Consider the following 16,392-nt stretch of genomic DNA (forward strand, 5'->3'; position numbering starts at 1 on the left):
TCTGAAATAGGTCACCTACATCCCGCTTAGAGAAACACACTACTAAAGGAGCTTGTTATAAGAACTCGCTGTGTGAGATCATCACTCCAGAGTCATGACTCAGGGCCCTTCTGAGAAAACCAGCTCTTGTGAAATGTCTTTGCTGGCATTCCCGGTAAGAAGCCTTGATTGTTCAAACCTAACTTCCTGCCCGTGGTCTTCATCCTCTCAGCAGAGTCCTGGGAGATGGTTTTTCTTCTCCCCATCTCCCAAGGAAGTCTTGCTGGGGACTCTGGTCATCAGATGCTATCATCTAGAATTCTGGGGCATCAGTATCTGCCATCTTTCAGAAGCAAGCCCCAGTAAAACAAGATTCCCCCCAGAAAGAGAGGCCTAGGAAGACGGCTTGGAAGGAAACGGGGCTGCATCCGGAGGCTACAGATGTTCGGAGACATTTTATTGAGGATCTTCGAAGAGGGGAGCTCAGGTGCCTAGGATGCTGAGGGAGATCCGGTCCGCGTCAGGTCTGTGTTCAGGAAGTAGGTATAGAGTTCCCCTTTGCCTTTGACCTTGATGCTGCCTCTGCTATAGCATGTGTAACCCAGAGACTGCAGGGCCCGCGCTGTCTCCTCAGTCACCTGCAATTGGAAGAGGGGTGGGTAAGGGAGTGTAGAGGGGCCTTAGCCTTGTCCCCTCCCCTCATGCCTCCAAAGTGATTCTCACTTGGATCTTGCCGAGAACGCCTGTGCTCTCCATGCGGCTGGCCACATTCACTGTGTTCCCCCAGATGTCATACTGTGGCTTCTGCGCCCCAATCACCCCTGCTACTACTGGTCCGTGGTTCAACCCTGATAAGAAATTCGGGCTTTGATGGTGGGGGAGCAAACTGAAGAAGATTAGGGGAAATGGAAAGGGCAGGTGGTTTTTATAAGAGAGAGTCTTTGGGGTTGGAGGAGAGTGGATTAGGGAAGGGAAGGGTGGCTCTCTTTGCTCTTGAACTAACAGCTTTATGCTTCAGCCAAGGGAGTAAGTCTGAAGAGGGGGTGTCCAGGAATGAGTTGGCGAGCAGCTAATGAATGGCTGGGAGAGGGGAGAGGAGGTACCCTCTCCTTTGCCCCAGCAAAGGAGGTCCCTCACCCACACGCAGGCGGAAGTTGTTGAACGAGTGCTTGTTGATGACACCCAGCTTAGACCCCAGGGCCACTGCAAATTCCACCATGGTGCCCAGATGACTGCAGCTTCTCTCAGCATCCTGGTCATTAGGTCCACCCACCACGATGGGCCAATGGGGGCACAGAAAAAAAGTCCAACTTATGAACAAGCCCACCAATGGAAGCCCATAATAAGGTTGATTGGAAAGGGCTACTGTACCTGTTGAGTATCCTGTCCAGAGGTGGCATTTAAGCCTGTGGCTGCCATGTAGGTACTGCCAATAGTTTTGATCTTTTCTACTCCACTGAACTTTGGCTTGGAGAGCAGCTGTAGAGAAAAGAGGCCGTGTTTCCTGTCTCTCTTGCTTGCACCATCCCTTAGCCTGCTGCAGGCCTTTGGAGGCTAAAGGACCAGGCTTGTAGGGCTGGAGATGATGGTGGGAAGGAGATGGTTGGTAATGAGCAATGGAGGGATAGAGCTCCTGTATCGGAGGACAGGGAGGGTCAGAGATGTCGGGAGAGTAGGCTAGGCCCCATGGTCAGGAGAGCGAAGTGAGGGGAAAAGCTGACGGGAGACTGGACCTCATCAAAGTCAGCGATGATCTCATTGAGCAGCCGCAGGCACTCCAGCCCCTCGTGGTTGATGTTGGATTCAGAGTAGAATTCCTTAAAGTCTGGGACCGATGCGAAGAGGACACACACGCATTCGTACGACTGGTGGTAGAGGTCCTACAAGCACGAGGAGGGGGAGACTCAGCTCCTGGGCCAGCAGCCTCATGCCTTACCCGGGGGAATGCTCTTGAAGAGGGCTGAGCTGGGGAGGAGCTATGGCAGGACCCAGGGTGTGAAGAGGAGTGGCAAAATGACCCCATTAACTTGTTTTGAAATGATTATTTTAATTAATAAAGCTAATTGTGTGTGTGTGTGTGTGTGTGTGCCACAGCTTGTGTGTAGAGCTCCAAGGACAACTTTCAGGAGTTAATTCCCTCCTTCCACCTTTATGCGTGGTCCATGTTGACAGGGTTTACCCATTAAGTCCCAGAGAACTGAGTCTTTATTTTAATTGATTAAAATTTAAGTCTGAATGGCCACATATGGCCAGCAGCTACCATATTGAGTCGTGCAGAGCTAGAGGGCTGGGTGAACTGTTCTTAGACAATTCCATCACTATTTGACTAGGCTTCTGAAAGGATGGTATGGTTATGACAGGAAAGATTCGTGTTTGCTTTTTTTCTTCCTCCTCTTCTTCTTCCTCTACCTCCGTTCTTCCCCCCCACCCCCCGCCGCCCCATCCCTTCCTCCCTACCATGGGCCTCCTGCATGGTAGGCAAGCTCTTCCACTGAGGTATTAGCCCAAAAGATGTTCCTTCTAAACAGAAACTTGAGGCACAGATTTTGTGGTCACCAAGAACAAAGTCCGAGACTATGCTCTGACGAGACAGGGGCTTGGGAGACTACCTGACCCACTCTTTGGGGACCCCAGGAAGGATGAGTAAGACCCAAGAGTTTCATCCAAGCTGAGTCTCAGTGGCATCTGGGGCTCTGGGGTGTAGGGCTGGGAGTCACCTCATTGCGCCGGTTCTGGCCGATGAACTGGGGGGCCACGTGTGCAGGGAGTACATTCTCCAGGAGGAGCCGGGTCAGGTTCTCCATCGTCTCAGTCTCCTCTCGCTCCTGCCTCAGTTTCTTTTTCCACAGGAAGTCCAGGCGGCAGTAATACTCATTCTAGGGTGATAGAGAAGTGGCCCCTGTAACCCCCACATCCAGCTTAGACATAGGTTCAAGGTACAACTGGCCTGGAGCGAGATGGCCTTTAAGGTCTATTTCAAATTAGCTTCTACAGAACTGGCATCAGACTTTTTTTTTTTTTTTTTTTTTTTTTTTTTGGTAACCATGGTTTTTCTTAGATCTGGGGGGTGGGAGAGAGAGGGGAGGGGCATGATGGTAAGAACTTGAGGTATTTAGAGAACGAAGAAGTAAGAAATGGAGTCAGAACTCTCTCTTGGACGTTTCTGGTGGATATATTACGTGGGCTCAGCCCCAAGGTAAGGAAGACAAATTACCAATATGGGGTTCCAGGCTCAGCCACTCACAGGGAAGGCTCAGCCACTCACAGGGAAGGCTCAGCCACTCACAGGGAAGGCTCGGCCACTCACAGGGAAGGCTCAGCCACTCACAGGGAAGGCTCGGCCACTCACAGGGAAGGCTCGGCCACTCACAGGGAAGACTCAGCCACTCACAGGAAAAGCTTAGCCACTCACAGGGAAGGCTCGGCCACTCACAGGGAAAGCTCCGCCACTCACAGGGAAGCCCTGGCAGACTGAGTTGAAGCTCGTACCTGCCGAGCCAGGACCAGGAGTGTGAAGAAGAAGATGAAGAAGTAGATAGCTCCCATCAGCTTGGGTTCCTTCAGCACCCCTGGCCTGAGAGGTCAGAGTCAGGTTTGTCACTTGCTCTGTCCCTTCCTGATGGCCTCCTTCCTGTTCCCAGTGCCCACAGAGCCCTCAGCACCCCTCCCCCCTTCACTTTGCGGGTGGTTCAGGTCTGTGGGGTAAGGACAGTCTGCTGTGTCCTATCCTAGCCACACTCCTGAGGGCCAGAGCATGTGTGTCCCGAGACTGTACATACCTGGAGTCTGAAGGGCTTTGATAAAGGCGGGCAATGAGGCAGTCGGACAGCCAGGCGTGGGAATGCAGAAATAGGGAACAAGATGCCACCAGCCACAGCAGAAGTAGGAGCAGCTTCAGTTCGAAGCTCATGTGCAGAAAAAGGGAGCAGGAGAGGAAACCCAACACGCAGCAATGCATGGAGTACTGTGGGGCCGGGTGGGAAGGGAGGTCAGAGGTAGGCACATCCCTTGGACATACCCGGAGAATACCTAGGGTACCCGTTCTCCCAGGGCACAGGGTTTCTGGGCAAATAGGACTGTCATTCACAGGAACAGACACTAGATATGACTAATGCCTCTTGGACACTATGAGTTTGGGGACTAATGAGGAAGGGTATGGGGAAAGAGACCCAGGGCTGTACAAAAACACTCACTGGGATGCTGATGAGGGGGATGCTGATGAGGGGCAGGGATCCTGGCATCTCCCAGGAAGCATTGAAAGTCACAGACGACACATTGGAAGCCAGGAAAAGGCAGTCTGATGACACTGGTAAGAAGAGCTACGGAAGGAGATGAGCTGAAGGGCAGTGAATGCCTTGGGCACAGAGGAGAGGCTTCAGCTGGGTTGCACCTGATCTAGGGATGGGTTAAAGCCAGCATCCTAAAAGAGGGCATATTCTGCTACTCCTGTTTGGTTAAGAGAACTTCAGATGGGTCCTCACAGCCAGGAGGGATTTCGAGAATTGCCATGAATACTAGTATGTCAACAAATCACTGTCAGCTCTTGCCAACTATTTAAACACTCTAAGCCACCTTCCTTCCTTTCTTTCTTCCCTTATTTATTTAGTTATTTAGTTTTGTAATTTGGCCGGGGGATGGTTCCTATTAAATTCTAGGAATGATTATACATTCTATAAACTTAGCCAAGTAAGTTAAGAATGGTGTACGCATACAGGGGCAGAAAAGATAGAAAGGACATTCAACGATGTTAACATTGATTATTCCTGGAGGGCAGGACACACACACACACAGACACACACACAGACACACACACACACACACTCCTCCCAGCATCCTTTGGTCTTAGGTCAGCTGTCATTCTATATCCAAGGATTCCCTTTCAACCCCCAGCAGGTCCAATATGCCCTGATGGTGACAGATAGAACCCCCTTTGTCCTCACCAGGCTGGCGATGGCCATAGTGAATACTAGGAGGATGGTGGCCGTGCCCAGGGCTACTCGAAATCCTGGCCGTGTGGCCACCAGGACAGACAGTGCAGGCAGCCAGTGCAACATCTTGGGACCTTTCTGGACACACTTCTGTGGAAGAAGAGGTGTCATGGCTGCGGGGCTAGGAGTCCTTCTTCAGATTAGGGCTTCAGCTTGTCACTACCCCTTGCCCCAGACCCCTTTACCGTCAGGTGCTCTGAGAAGCAGACGAAGAGGAGGAGAAAGAAGAGAAGGAAGGTGATGCTGTAGGTGATGATCAGAGCTGGGGGCCTGAGAGAAGACAAGAGGGAGGCTTTGAAGTGCCAGAACAAGCTCTGCTGTGAGGGGCTGTGCCTGCCATCAGGCTGGGAGATAGGGGTTAGGGGAGGAAGAAGTCTCAGGTATCCAGACCAGCTACTGGTGGGGTCCAAGATAGGACATAATGTTCTGGGAACTGGACCGTCTAGAGCAGTATTTCAGTGAAATAGGAACTGATAATGTCTGGACAACATTGAAGGAGGCAGAGGGTTCACAAGAGTGGCCATCGCGCCGGGCGTGGTGGCGCACGCCTTTAATCCCAGCACTCGGGAGGCAGAGGCAGGCGGATTTCTGAGTTCGAGGCCAGCCTGGTCTACAGAGTAAGTTCCAGGACAGCCAGGGCTACACAGAGAAACCCTGTCTCAAAAAACCAAAAAAAAAAAAAAAAAAAGAGTGGCCATCGCTGAATCAGATCAACCTCTGGGCTCAAGCCCTCTGAGTGTTGAACGAGACCTTCCTCTTTAAAGTAGTGGCTTAGGCTTGAGGCCTTATCTTAGATCTCAGTCATTTGCTGTGAGATTTGGGTTTCTTGGTAAGAACACAATGTCACCAGGATGCTGTTACTGTCTAAAGACATAAGGGGTTGAACATGATCAGGATGTGCTTTTTGTTGTTGTTGTTGTTGTTGTTGTTGTTGTTGTTCAAGTACTGAACCCAAGGCCTCATGAAGTGGATGCAGGCTTTCTGCCACTCAGTGACAGCCCCAGTCCCAGGGTGTGCATTAAGATGGGGACTGCGATTGTTACCTATGCTCCAGAGGATGTGGGTGGGTATCTGCAGTGCAGGGGAAGGTATCAAAGGAAGAAAGTGTGGGCCATGGGTCAGGAAGGGCAAAGGGTTCTACACAGAAGAGGCAGCGCCATTGCTGTCTGAAGTCATCTCACCTGGTTGTCACCAGCATTTGGATAGTGAAGTTGGACAGAAAAACCAGGAAGGTGCAGGCTGCGTAGTATTTGAACGCTGGAAGTGCAGAGAGCCGATACTGGAGGCAAAGGGGTATTGGTATTGAACACAGCCAGGAAGGTATCAACCCTAGGTGAGGTCTCCAGCTTCACTCTCTGCCCTCCAATTCATTTATGTAGCCTCACCAGTTTTCTTCAAGATGTCCCCACTCCCTTTACAACCTACCCTAATGACTCATTCTACAGATGACCTTTTTTTGGTCATGTAACCTGGGTAGCTCAGGATGACCTTGAACTCTGATCCTTCTGCCCTTGCCATCTAAGTATAGCCCTGTACCACCACACCTGGCACGACTTTCCTACTAGAGGCACAATCCCCTCATCCTAGGGTCAAAAACTATGCGGACCCAGGGAAGGCAGGTAGGGATAGAAGTCCTAAACTTTCTCGGGGGCAAGGTGCTCCTCTCTCCATCCCACCTGTTTCTCCATCTCCTTCTCTCTGAAGTACAGCGTCAGGAGGTTGAAGTCCTTCGACTGCTTCCACTGTCTGGTGTGAGGAAGGGGGTGTGAGCATCAGGCAGGATGGAGCAGGGCAGGGCAGGTGGAGGTCCTCTGGAAGGTATTTCTCTAGGACAGCTCTTTGCCTCTCTACAGACCCTCAGGGGAGCACCCACCCTCCTCCACCACACCACCGTTGGGCTTCCAGCCCTCTGGCTTTCATACTTCTGAGAGTTGAGTTGTTCGATGACCTGGAAGAACTTGGCATCACCAGTGTCCAGCTCATCATCTAGTCCCCGGGGGGTGCGACTCCTGCATAGTGACAGCCAAGCCTGTTACCTCAAAAGTGCCCAGACAAAGCAAAGCAGTTCTTTAGGGAGGACTCACCCAGTGTGCCCCACTGTCAAAGATGAGGGTTCCTCACCGGTCCAGGCTCCACTGGGGGCTGAAGGCTTTCTCCTGTGGAAAGAACACATGGTGGGGGTATGAGTACTCCCTCTTCATCTAGACAGAGTGTGAACCTGACCGAGTTATCTACATATGTCCTTGATTGTTTGCATTTGATCTGAATGAATTCTTCTGCTTCTAATGGCCTCCAGCCTATTGTATACTAAATCCCACTTACCCAGCAAGGAGCACTTCAAACTCTATTTCTTCATAACTCTATAGATTTACAGCATCTTTAAAGCCTTCATTTCATCTTGGCGAGCATCACTCAGTGGGGAAACCCTTTATCTTCTCTAGATTTGGGGGGCTGTTAGTTCTGTGTCTCCTTGAAGACTGAAGATTCTAAAGGCAGGGACTTTCCCATCATCCTTGAGTGCTAAAAATGTCATTGCCTTGAATTGAAAAGACTATAGAAAAAAATATTGACTCCTCTCTGACTTTTTGTGAGGTCAGCTATGCTGAGCAGACAGCTGGTCAAGGTAGATGACAAGGTATGGAGAAGAAAGAAATGGAAGGGAAATCAATTTGATTATAGCCACATAGCTATTTTTTGGCCAAAAGGAACACACAATATATGCAAAGATATAAAAATAGGCAGGCATGGCCGGGCGTGGTGGCGCATGCCTTTAATCCCAGCACTCGGGAGGCAGAGGCAGGTGGATTTCTGAGTTCGAGGCCAGCCTGGTCTACAGAGTGAGTTCCAGGGCAGCCAGGGCTATACAGAGAAACCCTGTCTTAAAAAGCCAAAAAAAAAAAAAATTGGCAGACATAAAAGAGCATCCATCAAGGGAGAAAGGGATGGCCTATGTGCCCCAGACCAGTACAAGAAGATGATAACTATCCTTTCCTACCCTCCACTGAGGGGGGTGGCAGATGCTAGATATGGGGCCTAGGTATGCATATACGCCAAGGCTTAGCTTTTTACCTATTCCCTATGTCTATAAGTTATATGAAAGTAGGAAAAGTATCTATTCATTTCCGTCTTCTCAAGAATTATACTAGTGTTTGACATTCAAGCATTCAAAAAAATGTGAGGGACAGGTTGGTGTGGAATCATATAATTCCAGCACCCAGGAGGCCCTAGGCAGGATAATTGCTTCCAGTTGGGCTACGTAGTGCGATCTTGTCTCAAACAACAAAACAGTGACAGGAACAGTGTTTGGATGGAACATTTCAGCACAAATACTGTTCTGCCTTCAAAGTTGCACAGTGAGGAGTAAGGAGATATTTGCCTCGAGTGCGTCTGAACCACAGCAGCACATGAAACTAGATGGAGTGGACCACACCTGTAATCTCTGCACTGGAGAGGCGGAGGTGGGAAGATCAGAAACTCCAAGGATACCCTTGGCTACATAGTGAGTTCAAAGCCCTCTTTGGAGGGAAAGAGACAGAATGGGCGTTTTTGGAATTGCTAGTATTTGACTGACTTCCTGACTCTTCAGAGGCCAACCTCAGGGTTGATGAGGCTCTGCCGCAATTCTGAGACACTCTCAAACAAGCTATGCTCGTCTCACAACTCTGACACTTCTTAGCCTCCACAACAACACTTTTTATCTTTTTATCACTGGAATTGCACGCAAGGTTGTCTCGTGGGCCTTGGGCTTGTGACCAGCTCCACACACTACTCCCTCTGCACCTTGGAGGCCTCACTCTACAACAGGGTGTGGGCTCCTGGAGTCTTCCTTCCTCTTCCTCCTGCTTGTTTAACCCCTATGACCTCTTCTTTCACTAGGCTGGTGTTTAGAAAAAGTCCTTCCTAGAGCTACGGCTGCCAGTGCCCCCGAGAATCTGCTGTTTACTGATGTTGAGAGTTGCTTCTACTGGGTGGAAAAGGAAAGAGAGGGATGTAATGTAGAAGTCTCTGAAGATGCCTCAAAAAACCCAACCAGGCTGTTCTAGGAGAGAATGTTCTGGAAAAGCTTCAGAAAGGGGGTTGGAGTATGGAGCATGTTTGGGAGGAGAAAGAATAGGGGAGAGTATGCTAAGGTACATGCTTTTAGGACCATGAGCTGGCCCTGTATTGAGCACCGACCCTGAGAAGCTGTGGTTGGGAGTGATTCAACAGCTTTCATTATGGGTGGGCCACAGGTCACCTCCAAGTTTTATAAATAGGCTCAGCAGTAAGAGGCCCTGCCTTAGCTTCATCCAGATAAGATGCAAGACAACTCCTTTTCCTCTGCCACTGCCTCGTGTGCTCACAGGGTCTTTCTTCTTCAAGGCCAGGAGCAATTCTTTTCTGTCGCCTCATCTGCCTTGTGTGTAAGTCATAAGGAGTAGAGGCACAACCCAGGTGGCCCACAAACTTAACGTTGGGAAGGATTAAAGAGAATAGGAAATCGGAGCAGAGGACACTGACAGAGGCATTTGCTGGTGGGATGGGTACACTGAATCAGAAGGAAGTGGGGCATAGGTAGCTATTTCCTTTGGGTGACAGGGGAAGGGGAGGTCGAGGTTCCGTGGCCATAGTGTCTATGGGAGCTTGCATTTCTCTGAGGTGAACTGGAAGGGAGGGCAAAGGAAAGCCTGACCCACTGACTGGGGCAACCAGGCAGTTCAGGAATGCTACACATTCCCAAATGATTCACTGTGGGTGAGGGGAGGCTGGGGGTGGAGCCTCAGGACAGTGGAGGCTGTTTCCCCCTAAGTGTGGGGGCATATAATGGAGGTGTACACACCGGTAGTGGAGTGGAGGTAGACACAGGACAGTCAAGGTGGCTTAGGTGGGCGAAAGGCTTGGCTGCACCCCAAGACTCCAGATAGCGAGTCATCAGAAGTGACGGACGCATCGTGTGCCCCTCCAGAGAAGACAGCAATCCTTTTGCGGTGCCCTTCTCGTCTTCCTCCTCAGCCTGGGACATGAGAAGTCTGAGTCAAAAGGAGATATTTCCCCATTCTCCCACATCCTTATAGGCCTGCTCCACCCACATCACAACACAGCAACTCAGTTTCTGGCATAAAAGAAAAGACTGGCTTTGTTGACTAGGTGGTCTGCTTGGTCTAATCTGTGAGGTCCGAGCTGAGCTTTTACCCGAGGGTCAATGACCAGGTATGTAGGTTCGCCTAGCTCCCGAAGGTACGGGTCTCGGTGTTCCGTGTCTGCCCTTTCCACAGCATAAGCTCCTGCTAGCAGGGCCAGTGTGGCCCCTGTGATGTGCACTCGTCTGGAAGTAAGGAACAGTGAGAGTCAGGAGGAAAAGCCTTGAAACCTTTAGTTTCTTTCAAAAACCATTCCCAGAGCTGTGTCCTCAAGAAAGGACCCATGTTGTAGGGAGGGCTTCCCAGCATCTCAGAATTTCCCTGCACTTGTCTGAAGGGACTGTGAACAGGACAGCAGCCTGTGAGAGACTCAACCGGTCATTTGAGTAGCTGTTCCAGGCTCCAGGACTTACCCTGGTACACCCCCTGCTTCCATATGGTTGGCCAATGTGACATCATGGGACCAGACATCATACTGCCACTTCTGTAGCCCGATGACTCCACAGAGAACGCTGCCCGAGTGCACGCCCACGCGCATGTTGATATCCACACCGGTGGCTACCCGAAGTTTCCTGAGCAGAGTGTGGAACAAGCTTAGTGCTGCCACGATTCTCCTTTTCCCCAGGAGGACTGCCACCCTGCCTCCCACACTCCCACCGCCCCAACACCCAGTGCTCTCAGTTTTTCCTGCTCACACACGCAAGCTGACCTGATGGCCCGGCACATGTCCAGCCCCATGCGCACACAATTGATAGCGTGGTCAGGCAGCGAGAGGGGCAGCCCGGACACACAGTAGTAACAGTCTCCCAGGATCTTGATCCGCATGCATTCGTGCTCCTGGGATTATGTGTGTGGGTGTGTAGAGGAACCTGGTTAGAGGCCAGAGGGGTAGGAGGGAGTTGGGGGAAGTTGGGGAGCAACTGTGGCATTCCTGAAGAACTTCTGAGGTTTGGAATGTCTAGGTCAGATCTATGGCGTCCCTTGATATGGGACTGAGGTCTCTCGGGCAATGTCTTCATCAGAGGGAATAATCAAAGACTGGAGTGTCTGTGGTTCTCCTCAGTTTGGGTGTATGTACGGTGCATTTCTATCAGCTCATGATATCAGGATGAGAAGCAAAGAGGCAAACGCCAAGCTAGAATGTAGCCGTCCACCATCCACCATGCCTGATTAGCTGCTAAGCTGTGCTATAGGGAACAGAAATTCCTTCTGGAGAGGCCTCCCAAGGTAAGCATGTCTGGAGATCTCTGCACAGATGTGGAGGTATCATGCTTAGGAGATCAGATGTGGGGAGGTCTCTCGGGGACGGTGACAGTTTCCCAGTGGGAGTGTCTGTGAGCGGTTCCTACTTCTACCCCATTATTTGGGAGCTTGGCTTGGCTCCAGTGTAAGACTTCTTAGAAGATGTGTGCTTTCCTTGCAAGAGGCTCCCCAGTGCATGGTATGTGAGCCCCCCTCTCCCCCAGGGTGGAGAGGAGAACCCCTCTGACCTTGGCAATCTGGTCGAACTTGCCAAAGAGCTCATTCAGCATGAGCACCAGCTCCTTTGGGGAACACTCACTGGCCAGCCGCGTGAAGCCCACGATGTCAGCATACAGCACACTGTATGTAACGGGGTGAGCCATGGTAACAGGGCCAGGGCAGCAGCCCAGGGGCCCTCCCCTCTGGCTGGCTTGCCTCATACCTCACTCCTTGGTGCCTCTTGACGTACAGGCTGTGAAAGTTGTTTGTGTTCTCTGGCCGTGAGTGCTGTCCAGCCTGCAGCCGGGCCATGATCTCTGCTTTCATCTCTCGGGCCAGGTAGGCAGGAAGGATGGACAAGAGGAGGTGCTCCTGGAGAAGGCCCCATGAGTGATACCTCTCCTACCCTGCTGTGCCCTATAACCAAGAACCCTAGCCCTTCAAATTACTCAGGCTCCCACATATTACATGCTATCTACTAGTAGCTCCCCGACCTTTCCAGTCCACCCAGCAGGACTCCAACACCCCAATCTGTCCTGGTCACTTTTAAGGACCAAAGTCAACACCTAAATTTGAAATCTTCCTTTAATATAATAACTTTCACCACCACCACCACCACCATCATCATCACCACCACCACCACCATCATCATCATTTTGAGACAGTATCTTACTATGTATCCCTCTGGATGGCCTGGAATTCACTATCTAAACCAGGGTGGTCTCAAACTCACTCACAGAGGTTATGTCTGCCTTTGCCTCCCAAGAGCTGATATTAAAGACACAGCACACCACTACACCAGACCAAGATTTAATTTATCATTGTTGAATGGTGTATATATTTGTGGGCACATGTGCCACAGTGTATGGGTGGAGGTCAGAGGTCAGCTTGTCCTTGTCTCCATCCACCTTTGCTTAGGTTCTAGGATCTGAACTCACCTCCTCAGGTTTGTGCAGCAAGGGTCTCACCCTCAGCTATCCCACTGGGTTTCAACTGGTGCCTAGCAACAGTCTCCCACGGGCAGGCAACTTCACAGTTTGTATAAAGGAGGAAAATACTTGAGGAAGGCAAATGAATTACCCAGAGCCACTTAGAACGAAGGTGCTAAAAAGCTGCTTTTTCTGAGCTGCTGTCCCTTTCCTGCCTCTTAGGTCCCACTGACCTGGTGCTTTTTCTCAGTGTCCAGCCTCCGGCGTGAGTGCAGAGAGCTAAGAGCCTCCCGGAACGTGGCCCGCAATGCTCGCTCCATCAGGGCCTTGTGGTACGCCCCCACCAGGTTCCCACACAGGAACAACACCGCGTTTGCTGCCAACTGTGGGCAAAGGCCAGACTTAGAAAGTGTACCACTCCCCTAACCCTAGTGGGTGGGGGAGTCTATCAGTGTAGTTGGAGTTAGTTCCAAACACAGGACGAGGAGAGCTGGCTCTATGGTTAAGGACCTAGGTATCTCAGAACAATCGGAGCCACTCTGTGAGTTGGTTGCTTTTCTTCTCGGCTCTGCTATAGACTCTTGGCTGTGGAGCCAACCTGACCGCTTAGGCTTAGCTATCTTGCATGTATATTTCCTCTGTCTAGAGTGCTATTCCTCCATATTCGTCTCCTGAGCCCATTCCAGCCGCAAGAGACTGCTCCAGGTCTGATTCAACGTTTTCCATGAATGCTCCACTTTTTACTTCTGTACCTCCGAGAGAATCTTGACTGATTTCCCCATGGCTATAGTGCCCTCTTCTGACAAAGGTAGGCATGGTGCAGTGATGTAGCAGCAACACCAGAGGTCGCTATAGGGGCGTTATCAGTGCTTGGCTCCAGCGAGGGCCGAGACGTGCCTTGGATAATACAGCATTACCAAGCAGCTGAGCCAGCTCTGGGCACACTATCTGCCCCACTTGCATTTTTACCTGTGGTAGCAGAGCTCTCTGTGACTCAGGCTGCCACCCAAGATACAGTCCAAGGACCAGCAGGTGAGAGAGGGATGAGATGACCCCCGCAGCAGCAGCATCCCGCATGCCCAAGGGCAGCATGGCGTACACGGTGAAGATGATGAAGAGGAAAAAAGACACCTAGAAAAGGGTGTGGGAAGCTGAAGGCCCGTGATGTTGCGCCCAGGGTCTAAGTTTGAGGTTCACCTTCCCCCAAGCCTTGATTCTCCTTACCTGGTCCCAGGCACTCACCACACCCCCAGTGAACAGAAATCCATAGCCCAAAGCCAGCAATGCAACCCATATGAGACCAGAAAGAGGTCGTGTCCATCGCTGCAGTTGCTGCTCCCGGGAAGCGAGCCCCAATAGCAGAGAGAAGCCACCCAAAGCACACAGCACAGTTGTCAGGAAGCTTGGGTCTGAGGTCAGCTCCTGCGGAGAAAAGATATCTGAAGCCAGGCTGGGAGGAGATACTTTGAAGTTCTCTCAAGGTGAGAAAGAGCAAGTTAGGTGTCCTTCAAACCAGCTCGGCAAAGTATCTGAAACGCATGCGCACAAAGGATAGAGGGCTGGTGAGATGCTACAGTGGGGGAGTGGAGCGTGCCACCAAATGTTCTGGCTTAATTTGCAGAATCCACATAGTAAAAGATGAGAACTCATACCTTTGAGTTGTCTTTTGACTCCCCCCACACAGATAAGTGAATAATAATAATATAAAAAACCATACACAAGGAAACAGGGGCCACTGACACGTGTTTTTCACATTAGATCAAGCCAAGAGAAATTTCTAAAACCCTACTGTTTTATCCACAGAGGTCAGCAGTGTCACCTGGCTCCACCTAATATATCTCAAACATTTGCATGGGACGAGGGAGAGCTGAGGCCGGGCTGCTCTTGGCTATTTGCAAGCCTGTGCTCTTCTGTATTGCAGGTGTGTTAGTGTTTGTTTGTTTGTTGTTTGCTTATTTAGTTAGGCAGGGGCTCATGTAGCTTGGGCTGGCCTCCAACTCACTGCAGCTGAGAACTTTGAGCTCCTGGTCCTCCTGTCCCTATCTCTCAAGCCATGGGACTCTAGACTTGCCTGGCTATCCCCACAGGTAAAGGAGAGCGGTGGCATCCACTTGGCTTTCAGAGTGAATGTCATCCGAATGGCTAATTTGCTTGGGAGAAAGAATCCCTTTCTCCTGAAGCCAAGCCACTAAACTTCACAAATGTCTACTGGGGCAGCCCAAGTTTCTGCAACCCCTCGCTCCCCCTAGCACTGAGTTCTGAGTGGCTGCCTTTCCTCTAGCCTATAAGTCCCAGTACTACCCTACCCCTCGTCCCTCCTCTTTCAGGACTTGGGGTAGCCAGGGGTTAGTTCCCAGTCATGTGCCCCCCCTTACCTCCCAGGAATGAAAGGGAAACCCAGAGTGGAAGAGTTCCCCTTTCTTGCCCAGAATGAAAACGAAAAAACAAAAACAAAAACAAAAACAAAAAGATGGAGGAAGGCAAAAACTATCTTTTGGAAGTCTGTGGGCACAGCTAGCAGCCCCACATCCCCAAATCTGGATAGAGAAAAAGTCAGGAAATGACTCTCCCCAGGGACGTGAGTAGAGTTTCCTCTCTGGAAAAATGGAAAATCCGGTGTTGGATTTACTTGAGAACCAACAGAACACAGTGAGAAGCATTCGGGACTCACTTACGTCCTAGTATTGACCCAGAGACTAAGCTTAGAGGGTGGAGAGCTCTGTCACATGTACCCAGAGTCACAATTCATGAGATTCAACAGTTCGTTTTTGGTTCCCAGCAAAGACATTATTAACTAAAAGACCTCGCAAATCTCAGATCTTCAAATGTCCCCAGCCCGAAGTAGCCCCTGCCTAGAGCAGGTTCCCACATCTAGCCCATCTTACCCTGCCGCTGGCCCAGGCGACGGCGGGCAGTGCCACCAGCGCGCAGAGCACAATGACCAAAAGCAGTATCAGCAGTGGGTACTGTTGGCTCAGGCTGTAGTAAGTTTCGTAGAAGAGATCTTCGCTGGGAGGAGGCCGGGGACTGAAGAGGCGGGCCATGGTCTTCCCCGCCCCAGCCCGGAGCCCCTGCCCTAGGGATCACAGGGCGCTGAGTTAATAACCTGGCCCGGACCACCGCGCTTTCCCACCTCTCCCGAAGCCACTCTCGCCCAAGCCACTAAGCTTTCAGCAGCAATAGGGTTCCCTGCTAGGTGCTCTCTCACAGGGCTCCCAGCTGTGACAAGACTTCTTTATCCTTCCCACAAACCATACCGTGTTAGTGTCCTGGCTGGAGCTGAGAAGAAGGTGCCCCAGACTCACCGCTTTGGGTCAGGCTCCAGAAGTTCTCTCAGCAAAGCTAGGCTCCAGGAGGGAACCTGGGTGGGATGGCTACCATTCACCTTCGCTGCTTTGCTAGTGGCTCAGGGCCTGCCGGGCGACTGGCACTTCCCTCTTGGCGCCAAGGCCCCCTCCCACTTCCCCGCGATACAGTCCAGCCCCTTCCCGTTCTGGAGCCTGACTCCCCTGGCTGCTTCCCATGCCCAGATTGCATTCTCTAATCATCGCCTTCTCTTTTTCTTTAACGGACGAAGTCGATGAGCAGGTGGGCCGTGGGAGAAACACAAGGTAACGGGGGAAGGGGACAACAAAGGGATGTGACAAGATAAGGACACAATATTTGGAAGTGGGGAGGCCAAGGAAAGCCTGGGAGAAAGTGGGGAAGAGGGGGGGGGGCCCTGGTACCAGCTGGGGCTGGGGTGTGGGTGAGGTCAGGAGTGACATTTCCCGTTTACTCTTGTTCCCTCTGGTGTCGCCAAGTGTGAACTGTCTGACCATTTTCAGCTCCTTGGGTTGGTGTTCCTTTTTGTTGGATATAGTTATCAATTCTTGGATACGGAGACTCAAAACAAAAACAAACAAAAAACCCTGC

The 16,392-nt window shown here is 51.1% G+C and overlaps 1 protein-coding gene across 1 annotated transcript; it reads right to left on the reverse strand.

Moving 5' to 3' along the window:
- Nucleotides 1-423: 423 nt before the first annotated feature.
- Adcy4 (adenylate cyclase 4) lies at nucleotides 424-15,890 on the reverse strand. The gene is made up of 26 exons (XM_021181816.3): nucleotides 15,783-15,890; nucleotides 15,363-15,553; nucleotides 13,702-13,899; nucleotides 13,447-13,608; nucleotides 12,711-12,860; nucleotides 11,772-11,920; nucleotides 11,578-11,689; nucleotides 10,797-10,924; nucleotides 10,501-10,659; nucleotides 10,140-10,272; nucleotides 9,787-9,960; nucleotides 7,089-7,123; nucleotides 6,890-6,976; nucleotides 6,644-6,713; nucleotides 6,149-6,246; nucleotides 5,153-5,237; nucleotides 4,920-5,057; nucleotides 4,173-4,298; nucleotides 3,759-3,943; nucleotides 3,469-3,553; nucleotides 2,697-2,855; nucleotides 1,713-1,859; nucleotides 1,351-1,458; nucleotides 1,117-1,231; nucleotides 703-827; nucleotides 424-617 (listed from the first exon to the last, which is right to left on the reverse strand). The coding sequence occupies exons 2-26, from the start codon at nucleotides 15,519-15,521 to the stop codon at nucleotides 471-473; spliced, it is 3,234 nt and encodes a 1,077-aa protein (XP_021037475.1). The 5' UTR covers nucleotides 15,522-15,553; nucleotides 15,783-15,890; the 3' UTR covers nucleotides 424-470.
- Nucleotides 15,891-16,392: the final 502 nt, after the last annotated feature.

The sequence above is a fragment of the Mus caroli genome, unplaced genomic scaffold (assembly GCF_978045245.1).
Source record: "Mus caroli unplaced genomic scaffold, Mus_caroli_1 scaffold_12, whole genome shotgun sequence".
NCBI classification, from domain to species: Eukaryota; Metazoa; Chordata; class Mammalia; order Rodentia; family Muridae; genus Mus; species Mus caroli.

Excerpts from the sequence above, each read along its gene's own strand:
- Adcy4 (XM_021181816.3), bottom strand. The coding sequence starts at position 15,521 with ATGGCCCGCCTCTTCAGTCCCCGGCCTCCTCCCAGCGAAGATCTCTTC. Across the intron at positions 10,925-11,577 it reads AGTTCGACCAGATTGCCAAG|GAGCACGAATGCATGCGGAT; the intron begins GTCAGAGGGGTT and ends ACATAATCCCAG. Across the intron at positions 618-702 it reads GCGTTCTCGGCAAGATCCAA|GTGACTGAGGAGACAGCGCG; the intron begins GTGAGAATCACT and ends TTCCAATTGCAG.